General features: G+C 42.5%; 1 protein-coding gene across 1 annotated transcript in view; it reads right to left on the minus strand.

Annotated features, from left to right (window-relative positions):
* Positions 1-1,458: 1,458 nt before the first annotated feature.
* The window catches only part of F11R (F11 receptor), a 142,996-nt gene continuing 126,761 nt past the window's right edge, over positions 1,459-17,693 (minus strand). Inside the window, exons 8-9 of the mRNA XM_078669885.1 lie at positions 5,154-5,202; positions 1,459-3,504 (exon numbers count right to left, since the gene is read on the minus strand). Coding sequence (XP_078526011.1) covers positions 3,441-3,504; positions 5,154-5,202 — 113 coding nt within the window. The 3' untranslated portion in view covers positions 1,459-3,440. The remainder of the gene's footprint in view (positions 3,505-5,153; positions 5,203-17,693) is intronic.

The following is a 17,693-nucleotide window of genomic DNA, read 5'->3' on the forward strand; positions in this document are numbered from 1 at the left end:
CGGCATGTTTAGCAAACCACTGCCCTACACTCCTAGTGTTACGACTCAGGTGACCGTATGCCTTGTACCTTCACCAGCTGGAGGATGCACAGGGGGTTATAAGCACCATGCAACCGTAACCGCAACGCCCCGGCTTCTCCGGGGTGAGTAAACTCTAACGTAGACCCACCCGGCGGCTACCAGAAGCAATGAAGTGCAAGCCCCCCGCTCGCCTCTTACCGATCCAGTCCTGCGCCCTTCACAGCCGGTATCAGGTTTGAGACCACGTCCGCCGTCCCCCACTCCCGGCTCACCGTGCACGCGATGCTGAGGCTTGTATTGGGAACACACAAAATTGTGATTGCCTGTAATAGAAAAAGTTATTAATATCTGAGGGTGGTAAACTCACACAGTTGCTGAAAATAAAACTGGAGACAATGTAACACGGGAATGGAGAATGGATCAAACCTTTGTTGACCACCCCTACACCAAACCTGGCTGCTTAAATTAAACTAAATAGGGGAGAAACAACACTTCGAAATATACACGTTTCCATTCAGAGATACCAATACTGTTGTATGTCCCCTACAGGTCTCTCATCCAGGTCCTGCCCTGGTCGACCTTGCTTCGCCACCCACAACCCCGAGCCTTACAAGCACGGTACCCCAGGCGTTCAAACAGGACGGAGAAACGTGCTCCCGTTTTTTGCGAGACGGCGAGGGAGGGCAGCGCTGCCCCGCCGAAAATATTCTCAGGCCAATAACGATCAAAATGAGGCAGCAGCGGGTAAGTACGATCCTGAACAACCGTGGATCACACCCAGACTAGAAGTGGCAGCCGCAGGAGAATATGAACAAGTTGCGCTGTGGGTCGCACCCACCCCGGAAAATACCTCTGTGCACCAGATACTCGTCCTTAATTCAGCCTTGCTCCGCGCGCACACGCCACCACCGGACACAAAGGAAGGATCGCCTCGATGACCCGGATCGGAGCGACACACGGCCTTGTGCGCACCCCCGCTCCGCGCTCGTATCTGCCGATACCTGCTCCAAGAATCCGTTGCTTACTGAAAAATAAAGGAAAGAAATTAAACAAGAAGCCCCGAGTGCGGGGCACCACCGGTGTGGGGGAGCGTCCAGATAACAAGGGGTCCCCTGGGCGCTCCCTGCTTCTTTATCCTCGAGGGGCCCGGGGGGGGGGGGGGGGGGGGGGTTGGGTGGGCGGCACGCCCCCCCCTCCTACAGCCCGCCCCCCTGACCCGGATGTCGCTTAATGCCATCCGGGTCAGGGAGGGCGCCAACCAATCGGTGGTAGGGTGCGCCCCAGAGGACACGCCCCACCACCGAGAGGTCCCGAAGGAGATGAGCGGTCACCGCACCGCCATGCGGGCGGGGAGGCCAAGAGCCCCCCCTTTTCATTTTTTGCTAACTTTGAGAAAAAACAAAAACATGGAGAAAAAAAGAAGACAAAAGACAAGAGTTGGACAGCACAAGCTTTATTTGTATAATTTTCTGAAAACATAAAAATTGCAAACCTTAAAATGATTTAAACTTGTGTGTTGCAAATTTAGCTTTACATTAATGAATGAAAATATACAATGGACTAGGACTGTATGTACATCCAAGACCGTGGGCCCACAAAACTCTACTCCAAAACAGCCAACCTCTGTGCCCTGACGTCAGATGAACAGAGGGACAAGAAGCAGGTTTTTGAACAATCCTTATTCAACTGGTAATCTGAAAACACAGTTGAAGGGTAGACAAACACACCACTGAAAGTAAAGGCATGGCTAACAGATGGTATGCAAATATAGCGAATGCTAAAAGGCCACTTTAAAACGGATTCAATTTTTCCTTTCTTTGCTTCAATCAACACAATTGCAGCACATACTTGTTTTGTTGGCAGCCCATGTAAATTAATTTTCCAAGCATCAAAATATAGAGTTATCTAAGCAACCTGCATGGATGCATGAAGCACCAATGTGATCAGTGATGGTCTCCCAAAATAGATACTTTCCAAAAAACTCTCCAATAATTTAGAATTACAAAAAAAAAAAATCAGACTACAATAAAGAAGCCACTTTAACCAGTTTGCTGCGCCAGTGAGGAATGTTCTATTAAGCGAGAGGAACTGCGTCGGCCAATGGACATGCGCAGCACTACAGAGGTAGTGCTTGTGATGGCCGTTGGCCGACAGAAGCAGCAAACGGGTTAAGCAAACTATGTGCCATTGGAAACTGGTATATACGGTCTGACACAAAGTCCGAATACTCTTTTGGACCAGAGTTAATTGGATTTAACACTCATTCCTCAGTCCTCTTCTCACGAGAGGACAAAACAATTGCTGTTTCCAAATGATTTATTTAGACCCTGCTGCCAATTAACATATCCATAGCAATCAAAAATTGCACCAATATCCTAAGATAAACTGCCATCAATGAGACTTAAATCCACCACATTTTAGGAGAAAGTTAGCTCACAAGGAAGTATGCTTTTGCTTCAGATATGTCTTCTTCAGAAAAGCGATTATGTACAACTTGGCCTCTGCATAAAGGCACTGCATGACAGCATTCCTGTATGAGCTCCTTAGTTATCTTAGTCTAACTTTTTCTGTACCCATTGTCAAATTCTTCTCCTTTCCTAAGCTCACTGTATTGACTGGTTTCTTCAACTGCTGTAACATTTAGACTTGCACGTATTCTGATCGTTGACCGCCTTCCTACATCATCATATTAATAAGATTCAACGTGTAAAAATCTAAAACTCATTCAATCCTCAATGCTTAAATTGATTGCGAATAGACAATAAAAGCAAGGACCTGCTTCACCGCAGGCATAATCTGATACGGTATTACTAGGATTCAAGCTCATGGATAAAAGTTTAACCTTCTCCCAGCACAGAACAGTGAACAAAAACGTCACAAGTTCATTATTATTACATGTCACTCACACATTAGAAATTACTTAAGAAAAGTTAAGTACAAAGTTATTTATCCATTACATATTCAAGGAATGCTGCCTCGAATGGAAGGTCAGATTTACTGCATCTGTACACAATAGCATTGTTTTTAACAAATGAGAAGAAATCTAAAATAAACACAACTCGCTGATCACAAGTCCTTTCAAGATGCTCATGAACAATTTGATCCTTCTTGCGGACTATGGCTGTCACATCAAAAACACAATAAAGGGTAAATGGAATATTAGAGGGGAAGCGGAAAAGGAAAAAAAGGACATAAAAACATGACCAACGTTAAAATTGCAAACGTTCCAGTTCAGTGCAACTTATCAAGTATTCTTACAGCAATGCCAAGGACAAGTCTAAAAACAATCTCATAAATCTAACAATTGTGTAAAAAAAGGCAATCCAAGAGACAAAAAGCAAATAAAATAATTCAAGTTCAATTTACAAGACAATGTTGAGGAATCAAATTTCGTACAAGTATATGAGATCCAGTTGAGGTTAAAAATGGAGACTGCGCCACTGAGGATTACACGACAAACGAGGAGGTCTGCTGGAAATTCCGCTGCATGGACAAGAGAGAAATCATTAAGATTGTAAAAAAGTATTAAGGTAACAAGCAAATAAGCACACAGTAAGCAGCATGTTGGTCCCTAAAAGAGAAAAACCAAAGGTGGTGATGGACGGAGCGTTGACAATACAAACACTCACCCCCAGTCAACTGATCTGGGTTTAATCCATCACCGTTCTTTAGCTCACTCCACCACCCCAGTTCAGACATGGCCATATGCAAATCAGTCTGACCCTGTGTGTCCCCATTTTATTTTAGCTTGAAGATGGGGCTGGTTAATTGAAAGATCTCAGATTTATGTGTGGTGTGTAGTGGAAGAATTTTGTTAGAATAGTGACTTGTATGAGCATTACATTGTCTACACCTACATCCGGCATGGAAAGAAAAACTTTAGGAATCAGAAATTAATAGAACTGGTGTAAAGCTATTGAGAACTGGTTCAAACTCCAAGTATCAGCATAGTTCTAGACACAGCATTTAAAAGCACTGTAGTTCGTCTACATCACTTTTTGGAAGACCTCATTACACGGATTTTCTGGTGTCTATTACTAATTGCACAAATACATTCACAACCAACCATCTGAGCAAAGAAGAGAAGGAAAAACCCTTTGCAGAATTCTAAGATTATAACACGCCTTGGTGATACAATATATTTGCCGATTCAAGTACAAATTAAAATAATGGAGGACTAAGACCTCTAAAAGCATACAAGGGGCTCCTTAAAGATTCATGAGTCACTGACTGAGCTGTTACTACACATGCAGTGTTTCGAGGCCCACAATACCCCACATAGCAGCATTGCAAAAGCAGGGTTACTTCATCCAGGAGGGTGCTCCTATGACAAGGCAAGAATATGTAACAACTCTCCCCCAAACATTTTTATAGAGAGAAGCCCTTTAACATAAACCATATTTTTGTACACATTACTTAAGCATTTTATGAGGTAATTATGTGGTTCCTTCCGGACATATATAAAAAGAAAATTACAGGATGGAAGCGCAGACACCATGTATGCAACAGAAATCTATAAAAGGGATATTACGTCAGGTAAAGTATTTTATAGCGCACCCTCCGATACCTTCATTATCATATTGTTATATGTAAAGAAACGTTACAAAATTATTTTTGCCTACTTAGGCATTTAGTCATATGCTTAGGATAATGGCAGAGCTTTCTTCCCATCCAAATCAAGTTTGACAATATCCTGAACATCACTGGTTCAAGAGAACTGAGGTTAGCATTCTCATCTTCACTAAACAATCTGATTAACATTAACTTATAGAACAGGGAAGTGGATAAAGAAACACCGTTTGCAATCCAGTTACGCATCACAGCTGGGTCCCGGGTAAAAGCCAACCTACAACATTTCTAACAACCATTTAAAGACAATACCAAGGCACATGAAATTAGCAGTCATTACGGTAGCTGCATTTGAAAAAGTTATAAAAGATATTTGAAATTACAAAACCGTGGGACAGATGCAGGATTTGAGTTTAAAAAAGTTAAACAGTCCAGAAAATGTGTTGTTCTTACTTATGCTAAGCCAACATAAAACACTGCAACAAAGAGTACACAATTAGTGAACAAGCTTGAAGACTACACAACATACTAATATTGGATTAGAAAATAAGTAATTTACTTACATCACTTCTGGTCTCCGAAGGAGTGCTGTAGATAACCTTTTTACCAGTACTGAGAGAAAAAAAAAAACGGATATAAAATTAAATACTTTTATTTTTGCTTAAAAAGAATTATGAAGGGTCGTTTATCTCTTTTCAAAGATGAGACAAACAGTAAAAATCAATTTCGTTTCTACATAAAAAAAAATGAAATTGATGATTTGATTGACTTGTACAGTAAATCATGACTGCTGAAATGAACATGGAGGTAATTTTAAAATGGGCACGTAGTTTGCTAAGAAGATATTCAAATCTGTTTTCTACCACAGTACTAATAATTTCATATTAGTGTTGATATATTATCCATTCATGCTTGGGGTGCTAAGATCATGGACTTTAGTTGTGAGCATTTTGTCAAACAAACGTGCTAGGCTGCAATTACTTCATATATTTATTTTACAAAAACTAAAATAAATAATATTAAATGTAAAAGTGCAATTCCATAAACCGGCCTTAATTTTAAATAGTGCAGACTTGGAGAAAGAGCAGATTGCATACACAAGATGTATGCACCTTCAAAGGTGCAGCGACACTTCATCTTTTCACTCGTTGGGAGTGAAACATTATTAGAAAACACATGGACAAAACATATTATATATATATATATCAACGCAAAGTTTGTCTGTATTCTCTGCTGCTTGAAGAAGGGCAGGCTCCAAAGAACACGGAGATATTGGCTACCTGTCCGCTGGGCAATATACAGACACATGCACCCCGAACACATGCAGGACTTTTCATAAGAGGAAGGCGGTGTCATACATACCCTGATTTTTCTGAAAAAGAAACGAGAAACAAAAAAAAAAAAAAAGGTAAAAGGTTAAAATACTGAAAATAAAAGTTAAAGTATTCTGAAATGCAACAACATTTTCCACTCAACTAATTCATGCAGCCATAGCGCAATAGAAGATTTACAAGGAATATAGGAATGGGCACAATGTACTAGAAGATGAATATATAGGACTGCCTTTGGGGTCCACCCTATTTTGTACAATAGGTCAAAAAGCAAAGTGTGGGCATGGCTCAGCCAATGCACCACTTGGCGGAACACAGTAAGGACCAACTAATTTATGAACTGAAAGAACTGGCCATGTCAACATGTGATGGAGTTTATTTTCATATCACGAGTTTTTCATTCATTCGACATTAACATGAGACGCCAATGTATTGATTGTGATTTTTCACATTTGGACTAACTATAGCTAATGTAGGCCTGTAGGACTAACGTCTGGTTGCTTCACATAATGGTCTTTCCATTTCCAGGAGAAGCAGACTCCACATGTACCACCTCAATGTGGCCTAAGAGTTGTGTTCTCATGTGAATTAGTTTTCTAGGCGATACTTTAGGAATGTGGCAACAAACTTCTTGCAATGCTCCGGCAGAGTACACCTTGGTCCAATGCATCTAATTATGTAACCAATAACTACGTTTAAAGGACCATTAGAGAAGCCTCACTGTGTAGGAGTTTGAGAAAATAATGGTCTAGGGTTTTTTGAGGGGGGGGGAGGTGTTGGGGGGGGGGGGGGGTTCTGCAGTTAAATGTAGCGCAAACTCGACCCGAAGGTTTTGCAGTGCTTACATGAGCGCCAGTTAAGTTACACAAGGACAAGTTCATTTTTAAGCTTCAAAAGAAAGTTTGTTGGGAATACAATAAAATGTAGCATCAAGTAACAAGTGATATGCTCGTAGTCGCATTGAGGAGAAACCCTTTCGTGCTCTCTGAAACCTGCTGAGAGACTTGCCTGTGACTTGGGAGCCCGTGTGCTCAGTCACCACTGACATCAGGAGGCCACTTGCAGAGACCGGGAGCGGGACTGCGAGGACCAGGAGCGCTTGCGCTACACCACTCCGCGCACCTGGTGCCTCTTCCCGCCCCCTCCTCCGTGTGAGCATAAGACGACTCGCGGCCCCCGCTCCACGGGAGCCGCTCGTAGTCGCATTGAGGAGAAACCCTTTCGTGCTCTCTGAAACCTGCTGAGAGACTTGCCTGTGACTTGGGAGCCTGTGTGCTCAGTCACCACTGACATCAGGAGGCCACTTGCAGAGACCGGGAGCGGGACTGCGAGGACCAGGAGCGCTTGCGCTACACCACTCCGCGCACCTGGTGCCTCTTCCCGCCCCCTCCTCCGTGTGAGCATAAGACGACTCGCGGCCCCCGCTCCGTGGGTGCCGCTCGTAGTCGCATTGAGGAGAAACCCTTTCGTGCTCTCTGAAACCTGCCCTTGAGAGACTTGCCTGTGACTTGGGAGCCCGTGTGCTCAGTCACCACTGACATCAGGAGGCCACTTGCAGAGACCGGGAGCGGGACTGCGAGGACCAGGAGCGCTTGCGCTACACCACTCCGCGCACCTGGTGCCTCTTCCCGCCCCCTCCTCCGTGTGAGCATAAGACGACTCGCGGCCCCCGCTCCGTGGGTGCCGCTCGTAGTCGCATTGAGGAGAAACCCTTTCGTGCTCTCTGAAACCTGCCCTTGAGAGACTTGCCTGTGACTTGGGAGCCCGTGTGCTCAGTCACCACTGACATCAGGAGGCCACTTGCAGAGACCGGGAGCGGGACTGCGAGGACCAGGAGCGCTTGCGCTACACCACTCCGCGCACCTGGTGCCTCTTCCCGCCCACCTCCTCCTCCTCCTACTTAGCCCAGCCCCCTGACGCGTACGCGGGACGCGCGCGGACGGAGGCGCGGGCGAAGACCGGGCAAAGAGCGGGCACTCTGTGGCCCTCAGTGGCTGAGGTAGGCTGGGCTGGGCCTCGTAATATACATTTTCACGTGAGTTTTGTAGAGTGCCACTTCGGGACGCTCTATAGGAGATATATGTGAACATTGATGAACAATCACTATTTGCATATCTAAGGACTCTGTGTAATAATTAGTGATTGCTATACATACTATCTGAGCTATATTCTGCTGCCTGGTTGTTTCTTAGTTAAGGATGACTGCAAAAAAATTACGTTCCGGAAGAGTCCTAGGGGGAAGGTCATGTACAAAAACTAGATCTAACCCCCTGAGGAATAAATATGACAACGGGGTATTAATGAAGGGACAGATGCAGCTATTGAAATTATGGGAACAACCCGTTGAAATCCCGGAGATCGGTGGTTCTCAGATGGTGCCTTTGGTGGGGGCGCCGTCTGTCGTGGAAAAAGACTCATTGTCCCCTAAACCAACATCCACTGTGGCTAACCTTCCAGTATACACTTCAGGGGGAGAAATGCCTGATAATAAGATAAAAGATACGATTGTACCTCGATCCAACACTTCCTCCGGTGCAGAATGTCCCGACGTGGCTATAAAAGGAGAGTCCTTTTTGTCCAGTATTGACCTTGAATTATGTGGCCGTTATATGGAGGATGGAAATCTGAATCACTTGAATCCCAGTAAGACGGCATCGGGAGCAACGCCGTCAGGATTATTGCTATATAGTAGTACTCCCTCTATAACATCTGATGACATTCCTTCATTACAGAATGATTCTAGGAGTTCACTACTTAATCTATCCGGTATTTGCCCCATTGCCGCTTCTGGATTGCCGAAAGATGATAGACCTATCTCTGATTGTTTAATAGTATTAGAACACTTGTTGGCCTCCATATTGTCTTTATTGAGCAAATTCGTTGGGAATTCTGACTGCACCTTGGATTCAGTTACCCAGATTCTGAAGGTATTGCTGGCAAAAAGTGCAGAAAATGGTATTACTGTTGTCCCGGAGACTGTTTTTCCTCTTGACAGCAATAATTTATCGGAAAAAAATGCTCCTGCAGGAATGCCAGAAATAGTTAATAAAAATGAGTCCTTAGGGATACCTATTCCTTCTGTTTCTAAATGGTATGAAGGTATTAGAACCAATCCTAAAAGAGGAAAGTTTGGTGGAGGTGGACCTCACGGTGGGAAAAGAGCTATTCCCAATTTTCACCACTGAAAGAAAGGAGCCGGAAGTGAATTCTGATGAAAATGGAAAAGTCATTAAAAGTAGAAAGAATAAAGGGAAAAACAGGAAACCCGTTCGTAAGTATAAGAAGAAAAAACAGAGGCAAATCATTTTCCAAAAACATATGAACAATGAAGACTATAATGAGCCAGAGATTGAAGATAAATCTTTATTGGACATTTTTTCTAACAAGGTGACCGACTGTACTAATGGTTCTGTAGTTAATTGTTCTCGTAATAACCGTACCAATACTGCGGAAGTCCCTATTCAAGAGAACAATTTAACATCGCCCAGTGTTCAAATTGAAGAAGTGATGAGAATTATGCCTACTGTATCAGGGGTACTTAATCCATCAGCGCCTATTTTTCAACTACCGGTTGATGTTGCCATAAACTCTTCTTTTCTACAATTTAAAATGTCTAATTCATATGTGGATACTTTGACTTTGGACTTCTTGCCATTATTTGATTCCGATTTATACCTAAACAGGTCATGGTTGCTCAACTGTTTTAAGGATATTGATTGTTTAAAACTAATTCAGTCGAATGACATTGATTTGGTTTCCTTAGTAGGGTACGAAAATGGTCTATGTGTACGGGCGAAATTTTATTCTAAAATAATAGTTAATCTTGTGTTACAACAGGCAGAATCATTTCAATGTAGAGGGATAGATGTGTTACCCTTTCTACATATCGGAAAGGATATCCTCCCTAGAGAAGGGGCCACAAAGCCGGGTGTTAGGCAGGAGAATATGTCTAAATCTATTAAAGATTTACAAATCAGGGTCTTGAGAGGTAAACGTATGGTTTCCCAGATTTTACCTACTCCTCTGAACATGACTGCTCCTATAATAGAAGATAATCACCGGTGGAATTGGCTTCCAGGAGTTGTCTAATAATAACTCGGATAATCCAAGACTGTTTCAACATCTTTAGCAGTCAATTAAAAGTGTTATCCTGGAATGCAGCAGGGTTGTTTAATAGACCGGAGAAACTTGACTTTTTATTTTCTTTAAATGCGGATGTGATATGCATCCAAGAAACCTGGTGTAAAAATGGTCTATATGGTGGAAAGGATTATTTTGTGCTAGAGGTAGCAGCCGCGCCGGCAAAAAAAGGTCATGCAAAAGGGGGAATTGCCTGCCTCCTGTCTAATGCACTGCAATGGCAATTCTCTCATTATGTTGACAAAAGCAACCTTTTTCAAGCCATAACTATTAATAATTTAACCAGTGTAGGCAGCCTGCGTTCTCTAGTAATCATCAATGCATACATTCCGCCAGAAGATGGTTTTAATATTGTACTGAAGCAAATGTTCTCATATGTTAAACATCTATTAGAATGTGACCAGCCCCCCTATATTTTACTTGTGGGCGATTTGAATAGTAAAGTGTCCCATTCAAGTGTAAATTTGTTTAGAAATAAGTTTAAAGAAGAGGCTTATAATATACCGCAATCTACTTTTCCAAGTAAAATAAAACTAGCAAAAGAGGGAAAATATTGCTGCAAGAACTTAGCCTTTCAGAGGGGTTGATTGTAAATGGTAGGATGGCATCTGATAATCCCGCTAAATTCACTCATAGGTCCCCTAGGGGTGAATCTATCCTCGATTATGTAGTTATGGACTATGTCTTTTTTTCTTATTCAGGACTTAATGGTCTCTCAAACTCCTATCAGCGATCATAACGTGATCAGTATAACTCTTCTATTACAACCTCAGGTCACGGATACATGGTCTTTAAGTACTGGAGGAGTCTCTTTGCTTTGTAAGTCAGGTAGATGTTTTTGGAACCCGACGACTATGAAGGGTTTGCAAACTATCCTTGCAGAAACTTTACTCGAACTAAAAGAATGGCAGGGTATGGAATTTTTCCACTTTGAGAACTTTATGAAAAAGCTTACTGCGATCGCAAAGAAGCCTAGATATTCCAGGAAAGTGACTTTTGTCCCTAGCTTACTGTTGCCTTTTAAATAAAGAAATAAATAAATTAGTGAGGCAACAATTTTTTTCTAGATCCATGGAAACTAAAAATAAGTTATCCCTACTAAAAAGAAGGAGGACCAGAGTGAGAGCAAAATTAAAGAAAGAAAAAGAAGACTCTCTCTGGATTAGCTTAAGGGAGGCTTCTATCTATGGTAAATCTAGAGAATTTTGGTCCATAATTGGTAAGGGATGTGGTGTAAGAACTTCCCCTATTCCCGTTTCTATTCCTGAGGATGTGTGGCGTTTATTTATATTGAACCTGTATGCATCAAATGGCATAGGGGGTGAGGATAGTGATCTTTTATGGGACTGTAGGTCTGCTATGGAGCCTCCATCTGAGAATTCCATTGCTTTGGCGATTAAGAGTATGCGCTCTTCCGGAGCATTGGGACCAGATGAGTTGCCCATTTCAGTATTGAAACAGGATGTTACTACTTGGAGCAGGATTCTTTTCCCTCTGTTCAAAGCATGCTTCTTATTAAGATCAGTGCCTATTTCTTGGAAGGGAAGTATATTGATACCCTTATTTAAGAAGGGCGAGCGGGACAAACCCATGAACTATCGTTTGATCGCTCTATTGGATGCGGTTGGAAAAGTTTTCGCTAAATGCCTTCTATTATTAATTGTAGATTGGGTGGAGGCAAATAATATTTTACCTTTGGAACAGACTGGGTTCCGTAAAAAACATGGTACACTTGATAATTTGACTGCTCTTCAAGTGATTACGGACAAATATGTACGAATCCGGGGAGGCGGGGTATACGCGGCATTTATAGACTTCTCCACAGCGTTTGACAAGGTGGATCGTCCAACGCTGTGGAGAAAGCTTGCTGTAATGGGTATGCCGCCCCATCTTCTGGAACTTGTAAGATCTCTTCACTCGAATACCTGGTGTAAGGTGCTGCAAGGTGGAGAAAGGGGTCTTTCTCAGTCCATCCCATCTTTAAACGGGTTAAAACAGGGGTGTCTACTGGCCCCCATGTTGTTTTCTCTATATACTGCGGACCTTCCTGCTTCTATTGCTGCAGGTGTTGGTTTAGCTCCGGTGGTTGGAGGTTCATCCATTTCTGTCTTAATGTATGCGGATGATATCCTCATTTTAGATCTAACTCCTAAGGGCTTATCTAATCGCCTACAAGCTCTACACTTATTTGCAGAGGGACATTTCATGAAGATTAATGTCTCCAAAAGCAAAATTATGTGTATCACTAGAAGGAAAAAATGTAGATCTGTAGATTTTGGATGGGCTATCGGTGGTCAGAGATTAGAGGTGGTTAAAACTTACCCCTTTTTAGGTAAAATAATCTCGGCAAACCTAAGTGAAAGACCTCATATTGAACATAATTCGCGTAAGGCACTGTCACATGGTATGGGGTTATGTTCGCTGTACTCTGCTACAGGGAAAAGACACTTTGCTCGTTTTTTGGAAGTGTATAATGCAAAGATCCCTGCAACTCTTCTTTATGGATTAGAATTGGTGGAATTAAGACATTGGGGGTTTTTGCAGTTAATGGAGGGAAAGGTTTTGAGAAGAATTTCTTCCTTTAATACAGCTTGCTCTGTGTCTGCATGTAGGCTGGAATTCGGCCTTCGGAGCTGTTGGGTACAGGGGTTTATTGCCCTAGTAAGATGGGTGGCCTGTTTGGCCAGAGGTGATTCGGGTTCCTTACGGGCATATATAAAAAAGGAGCTGCTGGGCAATTTAAATGAGTTCTCATTATTAGTAAAAAATTTCAGAACAGCTGTAAAATTGTTAGAGTTGGAGGAAAATACTTTGTTTTCACTTTCTCCTTCTCAACTAAAGTCCCAGCTGAAATATGCATCTTGGGAACTCTGCTTTAAATTGGATATGACTGCCTTACATGGAAAGAAAGGTGGTGAATTACTTCTAAACTCGTATTCAATAAAGCAGGCCCAGCAGTATGTCTCCTGGAATATCCCACATCGAGTACGAAGGTTATGGTACCTCTTGCGACACGATTTACTTCCTTTAAACTCTCTATTAGCAAAGTGGTATGGAACATCCCCCATATGTAATTTTTGTAATAAGGCAGTCCAAGACCGAAATCATGTTTTGTTTATTTGTCCTATACTACGCCCATTTCGCTGTAAATGGTTGAGATCTATTTGCTTACAATTAGGAATTCTTAATGTAAATACTTTTTTTCATGCCCTTTATTGTCCACCCAATGAAATGTTTTGCTTAAATTTTTTTAACTTTTTTAGGAGTTTTTTAGACATTTATTAATGAAACCTGTAGTGGTAATTTGTGGATTCTCCGGTCTGTGTTTATGCGGTGTTTCCTTGAATGATTCTTTCTTGTTTACTATTGTATATTAATATTGTATATGTTGGCGTTTAATTATATGATTGTTATATGTGGCCCTCGTTCGAGAGCCGAAAACATAATAATAAAACTTGAAACTTGAACAAGTGATATATCAAAAGGAATAATTACTTAACATACTAATAATGGCATCTAGGCGAATAAATACATAAGATGAAAAGATCTATGGCACAAGTAAAAAAGAAAGGACAAGTTAATTTTTGATAGGCACTGGGAGTTTAGGTGATTTGGCCAGAATCACAGGATGTTGGGCCAAGGCAGAGACTCAAACCTGGTTCCCCAGCTCCAAAGTCAGCAGCTTACATAGGAACCATATATAGTTATATTGGAACCACGTGCATGTGTATCAAATGTTAGAATTGTATGTTTTAAACTACTGTAAGGTAGATGAGCATTCAGAACCCACCTCTTACTGGCTGAGCATTTCCCTGATTTAGCAGAGTAGGTGACCTCTTTATGGGAGAACGGATTTGCTCAACTTTCGTTTTTATACGACTTTTTAAGTTTTCCTTTTTTTATTACTTTTGAATTGCTTTTAACTATACATTGGCTAATGTATTCTTGTATCGGTTGACAACTAATTTGATGATTTTAACCTGTAACTGTACTAATCCTTTGATAACATTTATGGTTCTCTGTTAGCCTAACTTATGAGCGTCATGTGTTGAAAATGCAATACATTTTCACGTTAAGCCTCAAGGTTCAATTAGAAATAAATATTTATTAGAGAGCTTGATGGGGCCCTGAATTTGCCCTTAGGATAGGGCTCCGTCAAACGTGTAGGCTTTGCAACTCTCAAAATGCGAGGCATTATTGGCTGTGTGCAGCACAAAGAGAAAAAGACAACCAGGAAAATTTGACAGCCGCACTCCAGCACTAAATCACAGCTGCTAACAACTCCATGCCTTTGTTTTTCAACACTTAAACTGAACATATTCAAATGCAGGTGTTGAAGACTCTGGCAATGTAAAGTTCCTCACGTATGAAAGGGGACGACCATTTTTAAATGGGAGGTACCAATATGAAACCAGGGTAGAGATTACAAATATTGCGATGGTGGAAAAAGGACAGAGGTCCATGTAATACGGCGGCACTCTAGTCATAAACAGTGGTTAATCTGTAAAAAACAAACAAAAAAAAAAAAACAGGGCTGTTGTCAGGAGGCAGCTTGCACCAGCCCATTTCTACTGTTAACGCCGCCTAAAATGGGGCCACCTACTAACCATGAAAATGAGAAGAGGATGTGATTTAATGGCCAGAGCTTTAAGACTTCGGAGCTGGGGAACCAGGTTTGAGGCTCGGCCCAACATTCTGTGATTCAGGGCAACTGACTTAAACTCCTCATAAATGAGCATGTCCTTAACTGGTGCTCATGAAAAGCGCTGCTGCCGGGTACAGTAAACCACAGGCTCAAATTAAGCACTGGTCATAAGGCAGCTAAATCTGGCAATTAGAGACCAGAGCAAGACCGGGCCCGACGTGAAAACAAAACAGCAGCCAGGATTCAATCCAAGGCAAGCAAGCAAGGTAAAACTGCCATTATTAGCCTTGTGGCATTTGTTTCAAGTACAACAATATAACATGGAACTGGAGTCTTTGCAAAATACTATGTAGCAACAGTCAAATTGGTGCCTCTAAATACCAAAACCTTTACAAACCCTTAAACATATTAAGAACATTGTATTCTGGATTAGCAGCAAAAAGCCCACATCCCCTACTGAACAAAACTCCCTTATCTTTACAAACGTATTGGAGCATTTACAGGTAACTATTGAGACAAAGTGAGGGCGGAGTTTGCCGGCACTGATAGCGGCCACATAATCCCAGAGCTCCGCGCAGCTGAGGTTCCGTGGTTTTCGGGACAGGACTCCATTTTGTTTTTATGTTGTTCGAGACGCCATTTTGTGTTGCCCTCACGTAGGCCTAGGTGGTAACCGAACGAACGAAGTTGCATGGGCCACGCTGCTCATGTACATTTAACATGGCCCTTTTCGACTTGCGAGTGAACTGCAAGACGCTGACCCGGTCACCTGAAACTGACCTTTTGCGAAGCTAGTTTTCTCTAGCTGATCGTTGTCTGAGTTTCTAATCATTGTTCAGGATATCGTTAGTTTTAGTTTCTTGCGCATATCTTATCCTACTCAACATCTGTATTGTTCCTTTCCTTTAAGACTTTTCATTACATGGGTAGTGCTTTCAATTATGGGTTTGTCCGGCTTTTGGTAATTGAATTTGGGACAGTCCTAATAATTAACTTGTGGGTTGGTACGATGTAAAGTGAGCTTTTTGGAATGTAATAATGTACGTAATGTATTTCATTGGTCAGAATTTGCTGCAGTGGGTGTGCATTTGTAATGGGTTGAAATTGTGCATAAAAGAAGATGTCTCGCTCTATGAAAATTGAGCAGGTTCCTGAGTTGTACACCGTGTTGTATTGCTTGGTTCACTGTTACTAGCTGCAGCTAATAAATTGATCTCCGACGCCAACCAGAAGTGTTCCGTGTCTCTGTAGTCTAAGACAGGAGAAACTCGAAGACTTCGGGTGTGTCCCTGGCACCGCTGGGTTCTAAGAAAACCCGGTTCTTCAGTTGGCGCCCAACGTTGGGCGACATCAAGCGGTACCGGTCCAAGCCTGAGGAGCAACGTGAGGAAATTCTGGAGAAAGGCCGCCACTTCGACCCCTGTATGTCGACGTGGACCGAAAGTCTTTGCTGCGAGGCCTCCTGCTTTCCGACGGCTACGAAGGACTGCTGCCCTGACTGTCACCCTGTCTTGGACCCTTGATTGATCCTTTGTAGAGCAAGACGATAGACGGTCTTCTGGTGGCGTGACAGATACCTTGGTTAAGTATAAGTGGGTCGCTCCCACGAATTTGTTTGGTTCTTGGCTCTTGGTATTGGTTTGATTCGAGCACTGCAGTAATCGAAGCCGAGGGGCTCGTATATTTGCGAGAGTATCGATAGTTGATAACCCCTTGAAGTTTGAAGCTAGATTAGTGAGCTATAAGATGCCTGGTCTTAGCAAAATTAGGAAATGGTTTAGTTGTGGTTGCAACAGGGATTCCCGATTGGAGGACTCGTGTCAGATACCTCCGGTTGGAACTCCGACTTATGAGCTCTATTCAAAACACGGAGTGGGTCCTATTACTTATAATGAAGTGTGGGTCCGCTATACTAGAAAGGATGGTGTCTTGCGAGGGCCCCAACATGGTAGTTTCGATTAAATATTTTAGATAATTTGGAAGTAGCGCTATTTAAGAAGAAAGCCCGGCCGGCAATGTTCGACTCTTTCCGTCTTTGGCGAAAGGAAGCTAAACAACGAGAAATTAAGCAAGCAAAAAGATATAGGAAAGATAAGAATATGTCAGTACTACAAGCTGCTAGGCAGTTTAAAGCAGATGAGGAAGTTCGAGTGAGTGAAGTTTCAGATAGACAGCGTTGCATGGCTATAGATAAATGTTATCCGGCCTTGCAGTCTTCTCCACCGAAAGTGATTGAAGACCTTGAGAAAGATCCTTTGATGTCTCATTTACAGAGATTGCCATCTCCTTATGTGCAGGGTGCTACTGCGCCTCCATTACCCCCGGTTGTTGCACCCTTTGTTGTTCAACCTCCTGCTGTTGTTCAGCCACCTGGTGATCCACAGATGGTTTTTCCTCCGACTGCGCAACCCACTCTAGGGTCTCAAGCTTTGCTTACAGCTTTGCCCCAAACTCATTTGCCTTCTGCTTCTGCATCTCAGACTCCTACTGTTCCTGTTCCTACTTTGTCTCAGAATTTTAACTTTCCTGTTTTTACGCCTACTTCTTCTCCTTCTGCTCGAAAACGAAGGACTGAGACCGTTGTTAATTTGTTGTCTCCTTTATTTGGGCCACTGAGTATGACCCCTGTTTCGGAACGTAAGCAGAGTCGTAGTCAGTTTCCCAGTTCCGAGGAATGGTCAGTGTTGGATTTATTGGCCCGTAGATGGATTTTGAATGCTCCCAGGTATAGTTTGCCGTCAGTTATGGACGTTTTCTTTCAGTGGGAGCCGCCTAAACAGAGGTATGTTTTTAATGTAATGTGTGCCTTTCTGAGGCAGGAATGGGAAGATAATGAGTTGGGTCCGATTCCGCAGGAAGTGCTCGATGTTCAGTCAGAGTTTGCTAAAGGGACGATAGTGGAATCTGATGTTACAGATGCCGTAGAGACGATACTTGCTTTCAGGTCTAGGTTACCGTCTCAGCCATTGTATGAACCTGAACCTTCT

This window comes from Lissotriton helveticus, chromosome 12 (assembly GCF_964261635.1).
Source record: "Lissotriton helveticus chromosome 12, aLisHel1.1, whole genome shotgun sequence".
NCBI lineage: Eukaryota > Metazoa > Chordata > Amphibia > Caudata > Salamandridae > Lissotriton > Lissotriton helveticus.